The sequence below is a fragment of the Meriones unguiculatus genome, chromosome 4 (assembly GCF_030254825.1).
Source record: "Meriones unguiculatus strain TT.TT164.6M chromosome 4, Bangor_MerUng_6.1, whole genome shotgun sequence".
NCBI lineage: Eukaryota > Metazoa > Chordata > Mammalia > Rodentia > Muridae > Meriones > Meriones unguiculatus.
Genome location: NC_083352.1, coordinates 58259217 through 58278546, shown reverse-complemented (window position 1 = coordinate 58278546; position 19330 = coordinate 58259217). Strand labels below are relative to the sequence as shown.

General features: G+C 42.8%; 1 protein-coding gene across 1 annotated transcript; it reads left to right on the top strand.

Moving 5' to 3' along the window:
* Positions 1-799: 799 nt before the first annotated feature.
* On the top strand, positions 800-11333 carry Apela (apelin receptor early endogenous ligand). The gene is made up of 3 exons (XM_021637865.2): positions 800-1128; positions 2259-2348; positions 10729-11333. The coding sequence occupies exons 1-2, from the start codon at positions 1056-1058 to the stop codon at positions 2345-2347; spliced, it is 162 nt and encodes a 53-aa protein (XP_021493540.1). The 5' UTR covers positions 800-1055; the 3' UTR covers position 2348; positions 10729-11333.
* Positions 11334-19330: the final 7997 nt, after the last annotated feature.

Below are 19330 nucleotides of genomic sequence, written 5' to 3'. Positions count from 1 at the left end.
GTAAGAAAGCCATTAAACAGGAGATCTTCCTGTGTGAGCAAGAAAAAACTAGACTCCTTTTGTTTCTTACGACCTTGTTTTGAGATGAACTACAAAATTCTTTTTCCACCTATAAGCTGGCCTCAGTGCCTGAGATATTCACCCGACATTCCACCACATGCAAAGTTACAGCAGGACCCTGATTTTGTGTCTGTGCCTTGCCAGAACTTCTTTTTGAAAACTCTAAGGTGTTTGCAGATGTAAACGATCTCCATTAGTTTTTAAATTGCACTTGAATAAAAAGATAAACATTTCACAGATTTACTTCTGAACATTCTAAACTCCAGAAATCTCTGATGCTGGGCGCCCACACACATGAAGCCATTCGGCCATTCAATATAAATAGGCACTGCTTTTTGGTAGGTTTGGCAAGGAGAACTCCCTCCAACTTAAAGTCCGCACAAAGCACTTGGGAATCTCGATTTAGAGCTCCAGCATTCCTTCTGCAAAAAGACAAAGGAGAAGCTTCCTGTCATTTCCACTGCTTTCTGCATGTGGGACCAATATGGGCAATGCAAAGTTTAAACAGATGCAAATGTCGAGGAGAGGAGGCATGCCAAGCCGCGTTTTACATATTTCTTCATAAACAGATTGAACTGGAGTCACTCTCTTCTGAGCTTTGCGGAGGAGAGACTTCCCACTGAAGTTACTTCACGCCTGAATGGTCCATTTCACCAATATTTGCTTATGGAAATAAAGGGGAGTGGCTGGGGAGAAGCACAGAGGAATGGGGGAGGGGCTTGAGGCCTGGGAGCTCTGACCACAGCCTAGTGCACCAGTAACCTTGTCTGATGTGATCATTAACCTTTTCTGGAAAAAGCAGCTGGCAGCCCTCTGAGGTCTGTCTGTAGGATGTGGGGTGAGCCGGACAGATACTGCCCAGGCTATTTACAGACGATCTCTTTACTTGGAGAGCTATTGTTCACTTGCGTGTAAATAATTAAAAAAAAAAAAGAAAAAGAAAAAGAAAGAAAGAAAAAAAGAAAGAAAAAGAAAAGAAAGAAAAAAGAAAAAAAATGAGATTTCATCCTTTTTTGATATTTTTTATTTTTGCGATGAGTCTGCTTCTGATCAGCGAACAGAGACCAGGTAGGTCTTTGGAACTTCTGGCCAGGGTACCTTGGGTTTTTGCCTGTTTGTGTGCCTGGGTCTCTGAGTGTGACTGCTTAGAATGAGAATGATTTAGGTGTACTTACAGTTAATAGTACTGAGGGGACATATACAACCTCTGCACTACATTAGCGATCTCATTGTGGGATAGCATTTGGGCATTTTTCTCCCCAACTGGCTGTACTTTAAAATATTGATAAATATTTTACAATTATTTTTCTAAGAAAACCAATCTTGAAACTATTGTACATTGTTGCCTTACAAGTAGATAGAAGTGAGAACGTTGGTTTATAAATGAACCTAAATTTTTAAGTAAAATGCAGGATCCAAATAGGTGTATCTCAAGAGGACGCATGTTGATGATTGGAAGAGGGCAATGTGAATTGAGATAGCGCTGTGCCAAAATCATGATGTGACAGTGTGAAATGAGAAAACACCCACCGGATGCAGTCTCTGGTTACGTAACTACACAGGGCAGGGTTGTTTGTTTGTTTTTAATCACTATGGAGTTTATGAAGGCAAAAATGTAGAAGGTGTGGATAGTCGACATTTTTTTTGCAAGGAAGGTGTCTGTTGCAAGTTTTCTGACTTCTAAAGCTTCAGGGTCCAGTTTCAACAGAAAGATGACAATAGTCACATCCAATCACCTGTCACTACGGGCGTGATGAAATGTTTCTTTGGCTAGGCGAAAGACAATGTGTGTCTGACTGAAAAGCTGAGCACTGATTTCAATTAGAACTTTTATTGCTCCAGGATTATTCAAATCATTCCTTCCACATACATTAAAAAAAAAAAAGTTACGAGTTAGCCGGTCTTTCTTCACTGCCTATTGCAATTGCCTATTACCCAATCCAAAATACAAACACTTGAGTTCTAGTTTTGAGAAATCCAAGAACCCTGGAAGAAACATGCCCAGGAGGGTGTTACCGTCCAGGTCAGTGCTAACACGGGGCGTTAGGAGTGTACCTGGGTGGCTATGTACTACAGAATTAGTTTACAGCTTAACCTCATAAACAGTTTTGCTGAAAAGACGCTGTCATGTTCCTCATGACAGCTATCTCCATGATAGTTTTTTTTTTTTTAATTGTTCTTATTTCTCTTTTCTGCAGTTAACTTTCCCAGGAGAAGAAAACTACACAGACACAACTGCTTTCGCAGGAGATGCGTTTCACTTCACTCCAGGGTGCCCTTCCCTTGAGGTATTTCTCGACAAATCCTTTTCCTGTACTCAGTTACACTCCATTAGTCCTGCTTTGTATTGAGATGGTGGCTTACAGTCATGTAAGAGATGCACCAGGCGGGGAAGAGTGAAAGGGCGTGGTCGTTTGGAAATTGCTTTTATAGTTAAGGAAGAGAATGGGATTGATCAGGGGAAGGTACTATGGCTGCTGAGTCTGAACGATAGTTCTCTGAAGATAATACATTGTGTGGTGTTCAAGAATTTTAACAATTTAAAGAAAACCAGGCACTGGGAGGTGTTAATCATAAAAATATCTCTAAACGTGTATTTAGAAAACACTAGACACTCCAAATAGAGGCCAGAGCAAACACATTTCCTATTAAGACCAATGTGGGCTTGAAAGCATTTGGACATTTTAACCCAACCCTAACCAATGACAGAACAGACTTAGTACTTCAACCTTGATGTGGAAAATCAACTTAATAATGTCAACAGCAAGACAGTTTTCTAGCCTTGTTCAGGAAGCTGTAGTTACTTGATGGTGTATCCTCCAGAATAAACCCTGAGTTGAATTTTGCTCATAGCCTTGGTGTTTTCACTCACTAAAAAGCTGATGAGTTTTCCAGCACACCTCTAGTAATAGTGCTTATTACCATTTACTACTTACTAGCTTCAACTAGTCCCCAATCCTGCCAAAGTTTAAGTCATTTCATACCCCACTTCCCAAAAAAAGAAAGAAAAGAAAAAGAGTTTGACATCCCTTTGTAATTAATTTTAGCTTTATGTTTCATTCAAAGTATATCTTGAGAGATAAAAATACTATAGAGATAACCCCAGCTGGTAAAAAGGCACACAGGCATTGGCTAAATTACCTTATTCAGTTGGTCTGTAGACTGTAGCTTTTATGGGCCTATTCATTTGGTGTAAAGAATGGTTGCTATGTCTATTGTTTAATACATGCTTTTCAAACCCAGTTGAAAGCCTTAGAGAGGAAATGAAGAAAGAGCAAGTCAGTAATAAACATTTATCAGAGAAGGGGACAGAAAGCCAAGGTTTCCATGAACATATCTGTGATGCTTTACTCTTTACTATCAAAGTTGTGAAAAGTGTATTTGGGAGAAGAACCTAGAGAAGTACAGTAGGAGGCTCCTGAGAGGCTAAAGAGTAGTGATTGAAATGGGCTTTCAGAGGATTTAATATGTTAAAAGCCTTGTCCTTTGGTGTGTGTTGATCTGCCTCACCTTGTAAGACAGCATAGAATGCATTTAGGAGGAGTGAAGGAGTTGCAGATTTCTCCCCAGCATTCCTCCATAAATAACAAAGACAAAGGGGGGCTTTTCACAGTAGCAAAAGAATTCCTGTATACACAAAGAAGATGCCCCGGAAAATACAAACACAAGTCCTTAGCTAGCCACCCCTTTATCTTGGCTTTCTACACAATTGCCCCACTATAAAAATCAGGGCAGTAAGTAAGCTTGATAAAGTAGTGCAATTTGACTTGTCAGAGTTAAGGGAAAGTTTGACCCTGACGCCAAGTTTACGAACCAAAGGGAAATTCGAATAAAAGCTAATGTAAGCCTGTTAATGGCAAGGACCCTCTAAAATGAGCTGGTGGCTCTATTGCCTGCTCATGTTACAGAATCCATTTTCTCAGTGTTTACACTAGCCCCGAATCAAGTACACAAATGTCACCTGTTGGAATCCAGTAATTATTATAAGAGTCCACGTAAGATAAACATTAAGATAACGTCCAAAGGTCCAGCTCAGCCAGGGCCAATCGCAAGTCCCACCTTCGATCTGAGACAATTCTCAGGGACCTACACTGTCACATTTTCTGTATATCCTGTAACAAAAACATGTTGGGTGAAGAAAGCCCCCATGGACACGGGTCGTAGCTTCAAACCTTCCTTTTATTTCTGCACATTTTCTTCATGCTTTAGATGAAATCACACATGGTCATTTGACTCAGGATCCAGTAAGAATGCAAAGGGGTTGATAAAGTAAACAAACTGGCTCCAGATATGTTGTAGGTTAACCCTGGGGGCTGAGGGTTTTAGCCCATCTAGTAGAAGGCCCATTGTCTTTATTCTGCTCATTTTGCCAGTTCCTTGCTGACCCTCATCATGACTGCTAGACTTTAAGATGGCCTCGATTAAATGCGCTGTGTACAGCGCGTCTCCTTCATCTGTTTTGTTTTTCCTCACAGAAATATTTCAACATCACCCACTGCTCTAAGTGATTGGTCCATAAGAAGGCAAGAGAGAGGTGTTGGGAAATGAAAGCTCTGAGATAATGTGAGAGGAGGGAGACAAGTGGGGTGCAAGATTCCAATGACTTCCTTCTTTCAGTAAACCTCCCTACTGCTCACTGATGCAGACTCTTCAGTGACAAGTGTGACACATCTTGGTGGTATAAAATGGATTTCTAAGCCTATAAAGGCTATCAAAGGCAAAAGTCCCAACCCTACACTAGGTCCCATTTTTACTTCTCAGAGATAGTAGCTATGAAAAAAATTTTCTTAGTAAAAGTGCCTTTTAATATATCATATTTTAACTTGCTTTCTTGTGAACCGGATGCTATGGCACTCAGCTCTGATTCTAGCACCTGGGAGGTAAGGTAAAAGGACTGGGACCAGCCTGGGCTACATGAGACCCTCCTTATGAGTCAATAATTCTCATCAACCTTGCTTATCATTCAAAATATGCTTTCGAGTAAGAGGTGGTAGCCTATACATCTAATTTCAGTACTTGGTCAAGAACATCAGGGCCAACCTGGGTTACATAAGACCTGCCTCAAAATAACTAAAATTAATAAGCAAATAAATATAAATATAAATATAAAATATAGGGCAGGAGAAATGGCTCAGTGGTTAAGAGCACTGTCTGTTCTTCCAAAGGTTCTGAGTTCAATTCCCAGCAACTGCATATTGGCTCACAACCATCTATACTAGGATCTGATACACTCTTTTGGCATAAGTGATCTACAGATTACTATATGTAATCTACCCATTATATAACGTAAATAAATAAATCTTTAAAATATATATCTGTATAAAACATAAGTAAGAAGTTATTCTCATCACCCTTAACTTTAAAATATGCCTCGGAACCAGGTGGGAGGGTCCACAGCTATGACTGTAGCACTGCTGAGGCAGGGTGATGTGTAGTTCAGGGTCAGCCTGAGCGCCCCGAGATCCAACCTCGAGAGTGTACTGTTTATCCTCTCTTTCTGCTTATTCTTCTCTTCAAATCATCATGCTATTCTTCCCACCTGATGGTGCATTCGTTCAGTCCTAAAGCTGAGGAAGCAGAGGTAGGTGGATCTCTGGGAGGTCCAGGCCAGCCTGGTCTAGCTAGTGAGACCCTTTTCAGAATAACAGAATTACAATCAAAATGGTGGTATTCTGACTTTCCTGACCAAGCTGCTGCCTCCCCACCCACTCCCACTTGTCCCCGTCTTCCTCATTCCATTCTTCTCTTGTGCATAACTGAAAACCAGTTCCACCTTTGGCACAGAATTCCTTTCCAGACTGGTGTGTCCACTGTCCACCACACAGAAACTCTACTGAGGTGTGTGACTTTCTCCCTAGTTAGGCTTCTCAGAGAAGACTGTTCCCATTCTACTGTCCTCATTCAGCAGCTGTGTGTTACAGCTTCCATCACTTCACTGTGGGTTTGTGCACATGAGCTGAGCTGAGCCTAAAGGCAAGGTTGTAGCCTCCTGCTGAGGGTTCTGGGAACCAAACTCCATCCTTCTTAGAGAGGAACGCGTGCTCTCAAGGCTTTGACGTTTCTCCAGCTATGATTTTACTGTTGCTGTTTTTATTTTTAATTATTTATTTTTGTTTTATGTGCATTGGTGTTTTGCCTGCATGCGTGTCTGTGTGAGGGTGTCGGATTGTGAGCTGCTGTGTCAGTGGTAGGATTAGACCCCCGTCTCTTAACCACTAAACCATCTCTTCAGCCCCATTACTGTTTTTTTTTCTTCTTTTTTTAAACCTTGGTTTCAAAAAACAACAACAACAAAACAAAGTCTCAAGTTGTTTAGGCTGGCTTTGATCTCCTAATCCCCGCCTGCCTCCCTCTCTCCACTGCAGAGGTTATAGATATAAACCACCCACCACCATCACACAGAATTTTGTTGTTAGACTCTTAAAGCTATTTGTCACATTCTACTTTGTTTCGTTAGATTTTTATCAGTATTAGGTTAGAAGTCCCTTGGAGACCAGCTTTGGCACTCGAATCGTGGGGTACAAACTTTTTCTTACTATAAATGGTCTGAAGAGCTTCCATAGGGGTTTCTGTGTGGACCGTAAAACCTGTGTCCTATCCATGTGGTTAGAACTGAATCCAATACAGAAAAGGCTTTGTTGTTGTTGTTTGAGACAGGGTCTCAGGGTGCAGCCCTGGCTGGCCTGGCACTCACTATGTAGACCAGGCTGGTCTACAGCTCACAGAAACCTACCTGCCTTTGCCCCCTGAGTGCTGGAATTACGGGCATGTGCCACCCACAGAGCCGGAAAATGACAGCTAGGAAAATTACAGTCTAGTGTGCATGCTCAGTGAAAAATCCTTAACACACATAATGTATAATTAAACTCTTTTTTTTTGCCAGAAAATAAGTTTATGCAGAGATAGATATTTGCAGTACATGTTTATAATATACATATCACTGTTTTATATTGACATATAACATGTACACACACACACACACACACACACATATCTACTGTTAAAGCAAAGGACAAAACTTTTACAAGGCAGGTTCCCCTCCCCTACTCATCCCTCCAGTCTTACTTAAGTAGACCCAGTATGCCTTAAACTCACAGTGCTGTGGGACGATAGGCTGGAGCTACCACTCCTAGTTTATCATTTCTCATTTTGCTTTGAGGTGTGTGTGTGTGGGGGGCTGTGCTTTTGTCTGGACTCATACTTCCAGGTCACATACTCAGTATGTACCCTTAAACTTCTAATTCTCCGGTCCCTATCTTCCCAGTGCTTCAGTCCCCAAGTGGCGGGGTTCACAAGTGTGCACCACTGTGCCTTTCTCTCTGTTTCTTTTCTTTGTTGCCCGGCTGACCTTGAATTCCTGGGTTTCAGGGATGCCCCTGCCTCAACCTTAGGCTGTGGGTTCCGGCTCCTGCCAGAACCATGGGCAAGAAAGCATTGAGCCCAGCTCCTAAGAGTCTTAGCCTTTTTTTTTTTTTTTTTTTTTTTTTTTTTTTTTTATTAGTCATCTATTGAAATCAGGTGAACCGTATTAGTCCTGGCTCAAATGTGTGGAATGTCACTGTGCTCGGACAATCACACAGAGGTAGTTTGAAACAATTTCATCTCCATCCTGTCGTGCTCGGCAGGCTGTTGTGCGCAAGCTGCCACTTGGCCCTCCACAAGAACTATTTCTTGCTTTCTCTGCTCCCTTCAAATTTCCAATTCTTACCGTTTTTTAAATCTAGTTTCATATCTTACATCACAGAAAACAAGTCACCAGATGGCCTTCATCCCACCCAATTCCCCTACACACTGCTCATCCTTACCCATGTCCCTTCCTCTGTCTGTGCCATGGGTACCTGAGCCTCCCATTTGTCTGCCTCTTTTTTCTTTCTTTGGGGTGGATGCGAGCATGGGGGTTGAAATACTCACAAGCCTATGTGCTGAAACAAATCCACCCGCACGCTCATGTGCCTCCTGGCATCTCATGACTGGTCAGCAGTCATCCTTTTCAGTTCGTTCTTTTTCAGCCTACTGTAATCTCTTTATATCTCCTGTAAATAGTTCTCACTGGGCCAGCGAGACGGCTCATCAGGTTAAGGCACGTGCTGCCGATGACCAGTGACTTTGGGTTTAAACCCTGAGACCCCCAAGGTGGGAAAGAACAGATGCCCTCAGGTTGTCCTCTTTACGCCTGTGACTCCACTCTAACACTCAAAACAGGTCGCAAAATGAAAAATTTTATGTGGCCATCAGTCATCTTACTAAATTAATTTGGTGTGTTTTCAGTATTTACATGTGCTTGCTGTTGTTTTTAATTTTGTTTCAAACAGGGTTTTTGTGTGTAGTCCTGGTTGGCCTTTAACTCATTGGTTAGGCTCACCTTGAGACTGCACTGATCCCACCTCTGCATTCAATGTGGCTGGAGCTAAAGACATCATCAGTTCTGGTGCACCCAGCTTTTATTCCTAATTTCACAGAAGGATTTAGTAATTGACTATTTAGTCTCAAAAATTTCTTCCTATTGGTCATGGTAGCACCACAGGCCTGTAATCCCAAATTCAGATATATAGAGACAGGGGTAATCCTATAGTTTAGTCAGTTTCAGGTATGCCAGGAGTTTGAGGCCAGTCTGTGCTACAGAAGATATATCTCAAAAAAAAATTTTTAAGTGGCAACAAAGACAGGCATGGTGTTGCCTACTTTTAATCCCAGCACTCAGGAAGTAGAGACAAGTGGATCTCTGTGAGTATGAGGACAGTCTGGTCTACATTGTGAGATCCAAGACAGTAGGTTATGTAGAGAGACAAAGAAAGGAAAGAAAGAGAGAGAGAGAGAGAGAGAGAGAGAGAGAGAGAGAAGAGAAGAGAAGAGAAGAGAAGAGAAGAGAAGAGAAGAGAAGAGAAGAGAAGAGAAGAAAGGCCACATAGATCTTTGATTGTTGGAGGCCAGCCTGTTATACAAAGAAAGTTCAAGGCCTGTCTCAACAACTTCAGACCTAATCCAGACACGATTCTCACTCCACAGGCTAAAACAGGATTGAGAGTTTAAGGCCATCTTAGGCTGCATAGTGAAATATTGGGACTCCATCTAAGACGAACAAACACAAAGGCCCTTCCCAGGTTCCAGGACAAAACACTTCCTCATTTTATCTGGTCCTCAGGCCCCTGAGCCGGCACCTTCTACCTTGTAAGGTAGAGTTTATCTGTACACTTTCTGCCTCTAGATGGCGTGGTGGGTAAAGGCATGTGCTGGCTGACCTGATGACCAGAGTTCAATCCTGGGATGCTCCTGGTAGAGGACAACAGACTCCCACACACGATAAATTCATAAATAAAAGATATGTGTGACATATATGTATATATATATATATGTGTGAATTTTAAGAAATTAACACTTTCATTTTGTTAACTTCCTGTTGGTCATATATATATATGAATTTTAAGAAATTAACACTTTCATTCTGTTAACTTCCTGTTGGTCTGCATTCAGTATATGTTTTAGATGATAAAAACAAAATAAACCAAACCAAACAAACAAAAAGCCAGAAATCTAACTCCAAAACATTAAAAGAAATAATTGAGACTGATAGTGGAACAAATTAAAATTATTAAGTTTAAAAAAAAGTGTTTAGTAGTTTAAATTCAGACTTTTGGAGAGACAGAGGAACTGTACTGATACAGGAGGGACAGTGCTTTGAGCACTGAAAACAGCTGAGTTTTCACAACTCGTCTCCTCCTACTCTTCTTCCTCCTCTTCCTCCTTCTTGTATTTGAGATATGGTCTCTCTACATCGATAGGCCTGGCTGTCCTGGAACTCCCTATTTAGGCCAGGCTGGCCTCAAACTCACAGATCTCTACCTGCCTCTGCCTCTGCCTCTGGAGAGTGAGATTAAAGGTGTGTATCAATGCTCATCCAGATTACTGATCTATCTTGATTATACTTAAACAAACTTTAAAAAATGAGTGTGTGTATATATGTGATGTGTATGTGTGTGCATGTTTGTGTATGTGAGTGCACACACACATTCCTACATGTACATGCAGAGGACAGAGAACAATCATGAGAGTCATCTTCAGGAATGCTGTCCATCTCCTCTGACACAGGGATTCTCACTGGCTTGGAGTCCATCAATTGGATTAGACTGGTTGGCCAGAAATCCTCCTGGCTGGAATCCTCCTGTCCCCACTTTCTCAAGTGCTGGGATTCCAAGTGTCTGCCACTATATCCAGTGTTCTGGTGTGGTATGTGGAGACAGTTTCTATGGAATGAATTGACTGGTCTGTTGCTGGAGACTGAGGAGAGAGAGTATGTGCTTGGCACGAAGGTCAAAAGCTAGCACAGGAAAGCAGACTCCCAACATGGCATTACCTTCTTGGAAGGTCTTACTGCTTGCTAGATTAACAACATGAAGGGCCTGGGGAGTTAGGTGGCTCAGGACCTGGTTGCTCTTGAGAGTACCCAGAAGGCTCGTAGCTACCTGTAACTTCACTCCCAGGGGACTTTTGCCTTCTTCTGGCCTCTATGTGCCCTGCACACATGTGCACAGACATGCATGTATGCAAAGCACACACACATAGACTACAAATAGAACTTACTTAAGATAATAAAAAAAATTAAGTGTAGGTAAATTGATGCATTGGATAGCAGTTCTTACTATACTGTGCTTATTTCTCCCTTGCCTCCAGATAGAAAGAAAATCTCTGATTTCCTTGGTTCTACCAGAAGAAGAGTAAAAGCAAAGACATTCAACCACCTCAGTATGGCAACCTTAGCATGGCATCTTGTGAGCTACTGTGCAACAGAAGTTGTTTCAGGGTACCTTGGATGGCTTTTTAGCTCTAGAGACGGTTCTTCCTGGATTTTCTTTGACAAGAACGTAATATAAATGGAAAATGGACTAGGCTGAACCGCACTTACTTGTCCATATAACAATCTCTCATCTTTTTATGAATATTATTTTATTGTCATATTCATTACACATAGTGATGTGTTTAGTGAAGCTACTTACATACAAGTACATCATGCACAGTGACTATATACATAGCTGTGTGTGGTATACATCGACTATGTACATGCATGTATGTGTACATTGAGTATGTCTACACGAGTGTGCGGTACACGTGTTGACTGTATTTACACGCGTGTACTTTTCCTTTACTCTGCCTTCACGCTCCTGCTGGCCCCTTTCATTCGCCCAGGCAATTTTGCTTCTACTTTAATGGCATGTACACATGAATGATTTTATTGCACATTAGTATTATTATATGGATTAAAAATATTACTTCTTTAATATTGTGTTTATGTGTTTATTGTGTGTGGATGGTGCCTCTGTGTCATTGCACTGTGTGGGGCTCAGAGGACAACTTTCAAAAGCCATTGTCCTTCTACCATGTGGGGCCTATGGATCAAAGTAAGGTTGTCAGGCTGAGCAATCTGAGCAATCTGGCTCAAGAAGGGCTGAGGAGGTAGCTCAGCTAGTGGAGGGCTTGCCTGCTGTGCACAGAGCCCTAGTCTAATCACCAACACTAGATGAAATGAGAAACGACGGCAAAACACTTACCATGCCAACGTTGGTTCATGTCTGGTCCACACGTATCTGGTGAGACGCCTGTGGAGTAATTGAGGCAGGGGAATCAAAATGCCCAAGGTCACCTCCAGCGACATAGTTTAAGGGCATCCTGTGATACAGGAGACCTTGTCTCAAGTCACTAGAAGTTAGGCTGAGTGTGGTGCACATACCTCAGCTGTGGAGCCTGAGGCTGGAGGACTTGAGTTTAAGGCCAGCTTAGTCTACATAAGGAGTTATAGACCAGCTTGGGCTCCAGAGTAAGACTTGTCGCAATGAAGAAAAAAAAAAATGCTAAATTTTGTTCATACTCTTATAATTACTCAATTTTTAATGTTTTGAAATTTTGTTTGTAAAGTATGAGATCTGAAATCAGTTGTGGCCAACAATTGATTTTACATGAGTTGTCCTCTAGCTGCACAGCCTACGTACAGTGTATAGACCTATAATGTGGGTACTCAGGACCTAGAGGCAGGAGAATCATGAAGTGAGACCACCCTGGGCTTCAGGAGACCTTGTCTCAGGAAGAAAAAAAAAAGATAAAAGGTTGGTCAGGGTGGGTATACCTTTAATCCCAGCACTTGGGAGGCAGAGATAGGCAGATCTCTGTGAATTCTAGGCCAGCCTGGAATAGAGGCTTGCCTAGTCTTCACAAAAGAACACTCTAGAATGAGTTCCAGGACAGCCAGGGCTACAATGAAAAAAACCCTCTCTTGGAAGAAAGAAAGAAAGAAAGAAAGAAAGAAAGAAAGAAAGAAAGAAAGAAAGAAAGAATATATAAAGCATTTAAATTTTAATTTAGGACTTACGAAAGTACGTTTTTATGAGCAGTATTGATTTAAGGTTCTAAAAGTAAATGTAAAATGTAAAATACTAATTGTCGGTCATCTTATTACAAAATGGAAGTGTTCATTTGTCAGTCTTTCATATAATTTTAAGAAGTCAATGGTACAAAGGGTAAATGTAATGCAAATGCATTGTATTCACACGAAACCCAAAAAATAAGTAGATACTTTTTCAAGAAGGAAGCCAGTGGCTCTTTAAATATTTCATATTTAATATGTATTTTTGTGTGTACTCATGTGTATGTGTGTGCTCTACACTCGTAGAAGTCAAATATCTCCCATTTTCTCCGTCCACTATGTGCTTGGGGGCAAACACATTTGTGAGACAGGATCTCTCCCTGTAGTCTATGCCTCAAACTCAGTTATCCTCCTGCCTCAGTTTGCCAAATCCTGAGATTGTAGGTGTGTGCCACAACACCTGGCAAGGAGCCAGTGGCTCCTTAGTAACACAAAATTTTAATTTAGTTTCAGATAAGAAATTTATAAATTGAAGCCGGGTAAATTCATTCCGTAGAAGAATGAGTCAGGAGGAGTGCTGGGAGTTGCAGGCCAATGTGGGCAACACAAGGAAACCCTGTCTCGAAAGCCAAATACACGTACAAATTCACAAGTTTACTAGAATTTATGGAATGACAGAAACCGTTAAAATACTGATTCTTAAGAATTAACAAAGGCAGCGGAGGTTATTACATAAAGAGTGTGGCAGGTTGTGGTGGCATGCGTCAGCAGGATGCCCTGAAGAAGACTTAAGGCCGGAGGATCATTCGTCTAAGGCCAACCTGGGCTACATCCACGATAAAGATGCATTGTTTGCGTGTGTGAATCATTATAAAAGGAACTCTTTTTTTAAAGAATTTGAATATCCTTAACAATACCTGCAGAGTATCAAAGCAGAAGCTGAGACTCATAGCCAAACTTTGGGCTGAGTGCATGGAATCTTATGAAAGAAGGAGGAGATAGAAAGACCTGGAGGGGACAGGAGCTCCACAAGGAGAGCAACAGAACCAGGAAATCTGGGCACAGTGGTCTTTTCTGAGACTGATACTCCAACCAAGGACCATTTATGGATATAACCTAGAACCCCTGCACAGATGTAACCCATGGCAGTGTAGTATCCAAGTGGGTACCCTAGTAAGGGGAGTAGGGTCTGTCTCTGACATAAACTGATTGGCCTGCTCTTTGATAACCTCCTCCTGAGAGGGGAGCAGCCTTACCAGGCCCCAGAGGAAGACAATGCAGCCAGTCCTGATGAGACCTAATAGACTAGGATTAGAAGGAAGGGGAGGTGGACCTCCCCTATCAGTGGACTTGGGTTGGGGCATGAGTGAAGAAGGGGGAGGGAAGGTGGAATTGGGAGGGAAGAGGGATAGGGATACAGCTTGGATCCAAAGTGAATAAACTGTAATTAATAAAAATAAAAACTATTATAATAAAAATTACCAAAAAAATGAAAATAGGAAGTCTGGCACTATTGTGGGTTTTTGTCTTGCTATCATGGTTTATTAGAAGTCCACTGGGGCTAATTACAGTGGCTCATTCCGGTAATCCCAGAGTTTAGGAAGCTGAGGCAGGAGGATTGTCATGAGTTTGAAGTTAGCTTGGGCAGCAAAGTAAGTTCTAGCCTGTCAGGGCTACAGATAAAATCTTGCCTCAATAACAAACAAACAAACAAAACAAAACAACAAATAAATAAATAGAACCAAGCATATGCAGGGGGGGAAGGATGGGGGGACCACAACAGCAACCAACCAACAAACCAAAAAACTATCTTTTAGGATGGAAGATTATAAAAATCTGCTTAGAAAATGCTGTTCTTATTTATGGTACCGTCAGATCTAAGCTGGAGTCACAGGCAGTTGTGAACTTTGCAGCGAAGGGCTGGGAGCCACGCTCCTGTCTTCCACAAGGGTGGTAGAAATACACACAAACCAAAGCAGAAATGGTTGTGAGTCTTCACATTTGCTGAAGTCTTTAGTGAGTTTTGAAAAACAAACAGCAACAAAAACCTAAACTCATAAGTTGAAAGAGATTCAGATGCTCTAGTAGCTGGTAACACACAGCTGTTGCTCCCAGCACTTGAGAGGCTCTGGCAGGAGGGCTGATGCAAGTTCAAGGTCAGCGTGGCTTTGCAGAGTGAAACCCTGGTGACCAAAGAAGAAGGAAAGGAGAAAGGGAAGGAGGGAGGGACATTACAAAGATCAAACCAGATAGACCAGGGAAGATTTGGATTTGAATTCCTGGAAACCTAGCTGAAAGGCAGGGCTAAACCACCACTTTAGCATAAAGTACTTAGACATAACTGTTCCTGCCATCTCATAGACATGTTTCAAACTACCTATAAAAAGTCTGCCGCGAGGTCAGGCAGTGGTGGTCCACGCTTTTAAACCTAGCCCTTGGGAGGCAAAAGCAGGTGCGTCTCTGTGAGTTCTAGGCTAATCTGCTCTACCAAGCAAGTCCCAGAGAGCTAGGGCTCCATTATACAAGAGCCCTGTTTGGGGGAAATGAAAGGAGGGTGGGCTGGGGTTGGGGGCAGAGTTCTAGGACAGCCCACATGTGTCCTTGCAAGGAGATGAAGAGTAACCTCCTACAGTCAGGTGGGATTAAGAATGAGGCTGAGGAGAGTAACAGGAGCTTAACCGACCTCTTGAGTGAGCCGCCGCTTTACACTGTGAGGAACTGTGCAGCCTCAGCGCAGGAGTAGGGCCGGAAGTCAGGCTGCGCAGACCTAGTCTGGCGAGGAAGGAACTGAGAGTTATAAAAAAGCAGTTGGTGCGGAGGCTGGGGATTTCCTCCATCAGGAGAGGGCTTGTCTGAAAATGGTCCCCAGTACCACATCAGCCTGGCTTGAGGACACCTGCCTACAGTCTTAGCCCTGAGGGGCGGAGCTAGGAGGCACAGAGACAGAATTTTCTCCGTAAAGGTGTAAGAACAACTGGTCCAAGAGAATGCACTAATCCCTAAAGACCAGCCCTGCAGGTAATGAGCGGGTAGCGTAGAGCCTGGCCTCTCTCCTGCTGCCGTTCCTGTCAGGCATGGTCGGCTTTTCTATATTCACCGTCACCCTGACGGGTTTTATCTGAACTCATTTGGAAAAGAATTACACTCTTTTATTTTTGCGTGGCTGTGCGTGCTTGTGGGCACGCACAAGCCACAGCAGGCACGTGGAGGTCTCTGGGATGGAGAAATCGCCGTAGTGCAGCTGACGGTTTGAGTGTCGCCAGGTGCAGTGCTGCAGGCCTGTAGTCATAGCTCTTGGAAAGCTAAGGCAGGAGGATAAAAGCCGGGGGCAGGAACGATGTTTCGGTGGTTAGGCGCACTTGCTGCTCTTCCGTAGCACCCGGCTTCCGTTCTTCAGCATCTGCACGGTGGTCCACAAGAGTAACTCCTGTTTCCAGGAATCTGCTGCCCTCTTCTGGCCTCAGTAAGTACTGCACGGACTCACGCTGCATAGACACACAGGTAGGCAAAACACCTACACGCATAAAACAAAACTAAGTAAATCTTTAATAAAAAATAAATAAATTTAAGGGGCGTGTTTGAAGCTAGCCTGGGCTACACACGGAGACGTAGTCTGAAAGCACACGCAGCCTAAAACCCTGAATAGCACTGTGGCACACACACACACTTTTAAGATAGGGATCAAGCTAGGCATCACGGCACTTGCTTCTAATCCCAGTTCTCAGGAGGCAGAATCAAGAAGATCTCTAGGATTTTGAGGCCAGCTCTTCTATACAGCAAGTTCCAGGCAAGGCTCCTGGCAGCCACTGGAGTAGGCGCGGAGCCCGCCATCTCTCACAGGCGAACGGGGGGCACTGCGTCTGTGACACTTGTCCGACAGAATTTAGGATTGGGTTCAGATTAACTTTTTTTCCCCTCACAGGGCTATTTATATAGGTAGCTGTGGTTTGAATGTGAGCGTCTCCCACAGGCTAGTGTGTTTGGACTCCTAGTCTGCAGCGGGTGGAAGGCTGGGTCCTACGGGACAGGTGTTGAGGATTTGTAGTCCAACCCATTTCATGTTCACATTCACTCTAGTTTCGTCAGTTTCATGGGGCAAGGAGGGTATGTGAAGGTAAAGGCACAACCTGTGAGAGTTGGTTCTTACCTTCCACCATTTTTTAACTGATTTGTGAGTTAAGCCTCTGCAGTATAATGTGCTTTATTCCCCAGGATTTTTACACAATGAGTTTTGCACTCATCAGTTTGGTGTGTTTCCCCCCCCCCCCACACACACACATTTATTTGTGCATGTGTGAATGTGTGCTCTCAGTAGGTTTTTGCACATACAGTATGGCCATGGAGGTCAAAGGACAAGTTTCAAGAGTTGGTTCATTCCACCATGTGGGTCTCAGGGATCGAACTTGGGTCCCATCTACATAGGGTGATTTAATACAGTGGTTTGGTTTTGTTCTGCTTCTGATCATGTGCCCAGACTGACCTGAAACTTAGAGACTGTGTGTTACCACATGAAGCCCAGACTTTTAAATAAATGGATGGATGGATGGATGGATGGATGGATGGATGGAGATTGGAGGCTAGAAGGATGGCTCTGTGAAGAAGTGTTATTATTTAAAAACGATGCACACAACAAATATTATATGAAAGAGGTTTATTGGATGGCGATGGAGAGGAGAAGGAAAGAGAGAGAGAGACATGCTGGGAGAAGTGAAGGGGGTACCTGGACAGAGAAAGGGGAGAGAACGTGAGAGAGGGAGAGAGCAAGAAAGAGGGGTTAGAGGGTCCATTTATAGCTCCTGTGAAGTTGAACCACGTCTGCCAGATGAATCTGCCATACACCTGGCAGGTGACGCCTGATGACATCATAGGTTACTAGGCAACCAAAAAGCAAGCTGCCTAAATGCTAACATTCCTCCCTTTTTCTATAATTTTCTATAATTTCTATTAAAAAATGAGAACATTGGACTGCTTTTCATGTAAGGCAAGTTAAAGTATATAAATTCAGGTTCATTGGAAGCAGCTCTTGGCTGCCATGCAAGGGGGTAAGAGAGAGAGGGGAAAACGTAAGAGCACCAAAATGTCTGGGTTACATGAGGAGAAGAGGAGGGGAAGCCCCTGCCTTGGAAAGTTCAGGGTAGAGGGTGGAGTTGCCAGCTATGCTCAGGAGCCAATAGAGACTGAGGAATGCTGGGAGAACCTGGAGCCATTTGTCTGGGGCCTGAAGCACACCATTCCAGACTTTGGTTGATAATAAGTGGGTAATGGGTGAAGATTCTCTTCTGGTTACTTCCTACTGACACTAGGGCAACTGTAGGGAGGTCAAAAGGATGAAACATTGGCCAAGCCCAGGAAGAACAGGCTGTTTTGATGTTGAACAGGATCTGTGAAAACATCCATGGCTGGGAGAGAAAGTGCAAGTCCAGCCAGATGCAGTCTTCAAGGTTAGACTGGAGCATCTGTGGGCAGTTGCTTTGGGACTGTCTTGGGTGTAGGAAACACTTGGCAGGATACTGGAACATATATATGAGCAGAAGACAAAGTTAAGTAGGCTAAGGAGAAAATTTCTTTAGGTGTATATTTAAAACTTTTGGGAGAGTGAACAGAGATGGGAGGTTTGAATCAAAGAAGAGACTTGAACATGGGAACCTCCATTTTCCCAATCACTGACAGTAATTATAAAGGTTTTGCTTTGGATCTGTCATCTAAGGAAATTGAGGCCAAGTTTGGTTACAGAGGTGTGTAAGCTTAGAAGTCCTTAAAGTGGGCACTCGGTGTAGAAATCCAAAAATTTCCAGAAGACATCCCAGAGGAGAATTTGGAGGAATGGACTAATGGACTATTCCCACTGGGTAGGTAGGAGTCAGTGACCTGTCAAGGCATCCCAAGAGCAAGGTTTGGCTCAAAAGATTACTATGGTACAGTCTGTTCCAACAGCTCGTCAGCATTGGACAGAGACCATGGGCACAGCTGCCCATAGCAGACATGGTTTACCTAGCTAGGATTTTGTAGATGTGTGAGAAGGGGAGGGAACAAAACCATGCTGGTAGAGAGAAAATATCACCCAAGGAAGAAGAAGGTCCCAGATGAAGGGTTTAGATATAGGTTGGCGAGAGCGGTAGGAAGCATTTTGCCAACAGAAGTGAAGAATCACCAACCAGCTGGTGTTGGATGTAGGAATGTAATAATTGGGTAGCCAGGAAAGGGGAGTCCCAAAACCAGGATAGGGGGAGGAATCCCATCCTCTGAGACAGGCAATAGGTGGGAACTTAGGCTATTGATTGGCAGTACTATCTGCACTTCATTTGACCTGAGAGGAGGATTTAGGTAGATTTCCTGAAGCTTACAAGAATCCCCTTTTAAGTTTTATGAAGAAGATAAACTTTAGACATGTTAGCATCACAACTGTAATTTGCAGTGAAATATACAATGAAATATACAGTGAAAAAGGCAATAGATACATACATTTGTATTACTAGCATAAACACTCTGTAAGGTGAGCTCTGGAAAGGCAGAAGCCTTCCATGAAGTAGAAGGGGCAATTGTTCATGTGCTCTTGACCTTCAGTGTGAATGCACATCATGGAAGAGAGGCTGCTTCCCTCTCTCCAGAAGACTGGATGTGTGTAGATCTAGCATAATGAGAAATAGCTTTTACGTATATACTTAAAAGACAAGCCAAACGAGATTTAAAATCTTGAGCTTGGAACCATGGTAATGGGTAGTGTACTGGAATTTTTTTTATTAGAGTTAGATTAATAAATCAGAGCTTTAGGGATAAATGTCAAAGCTCTGGACAGTCAATACAACAGTAGCATAGCAACAGGAGGAAACATGAAGCATTTTTATCTATTTAGGATACCTTCAATCACCTTAGACCTTTCAACCTTCATTGCATTTATCAAACTTAAAACATTTTTTT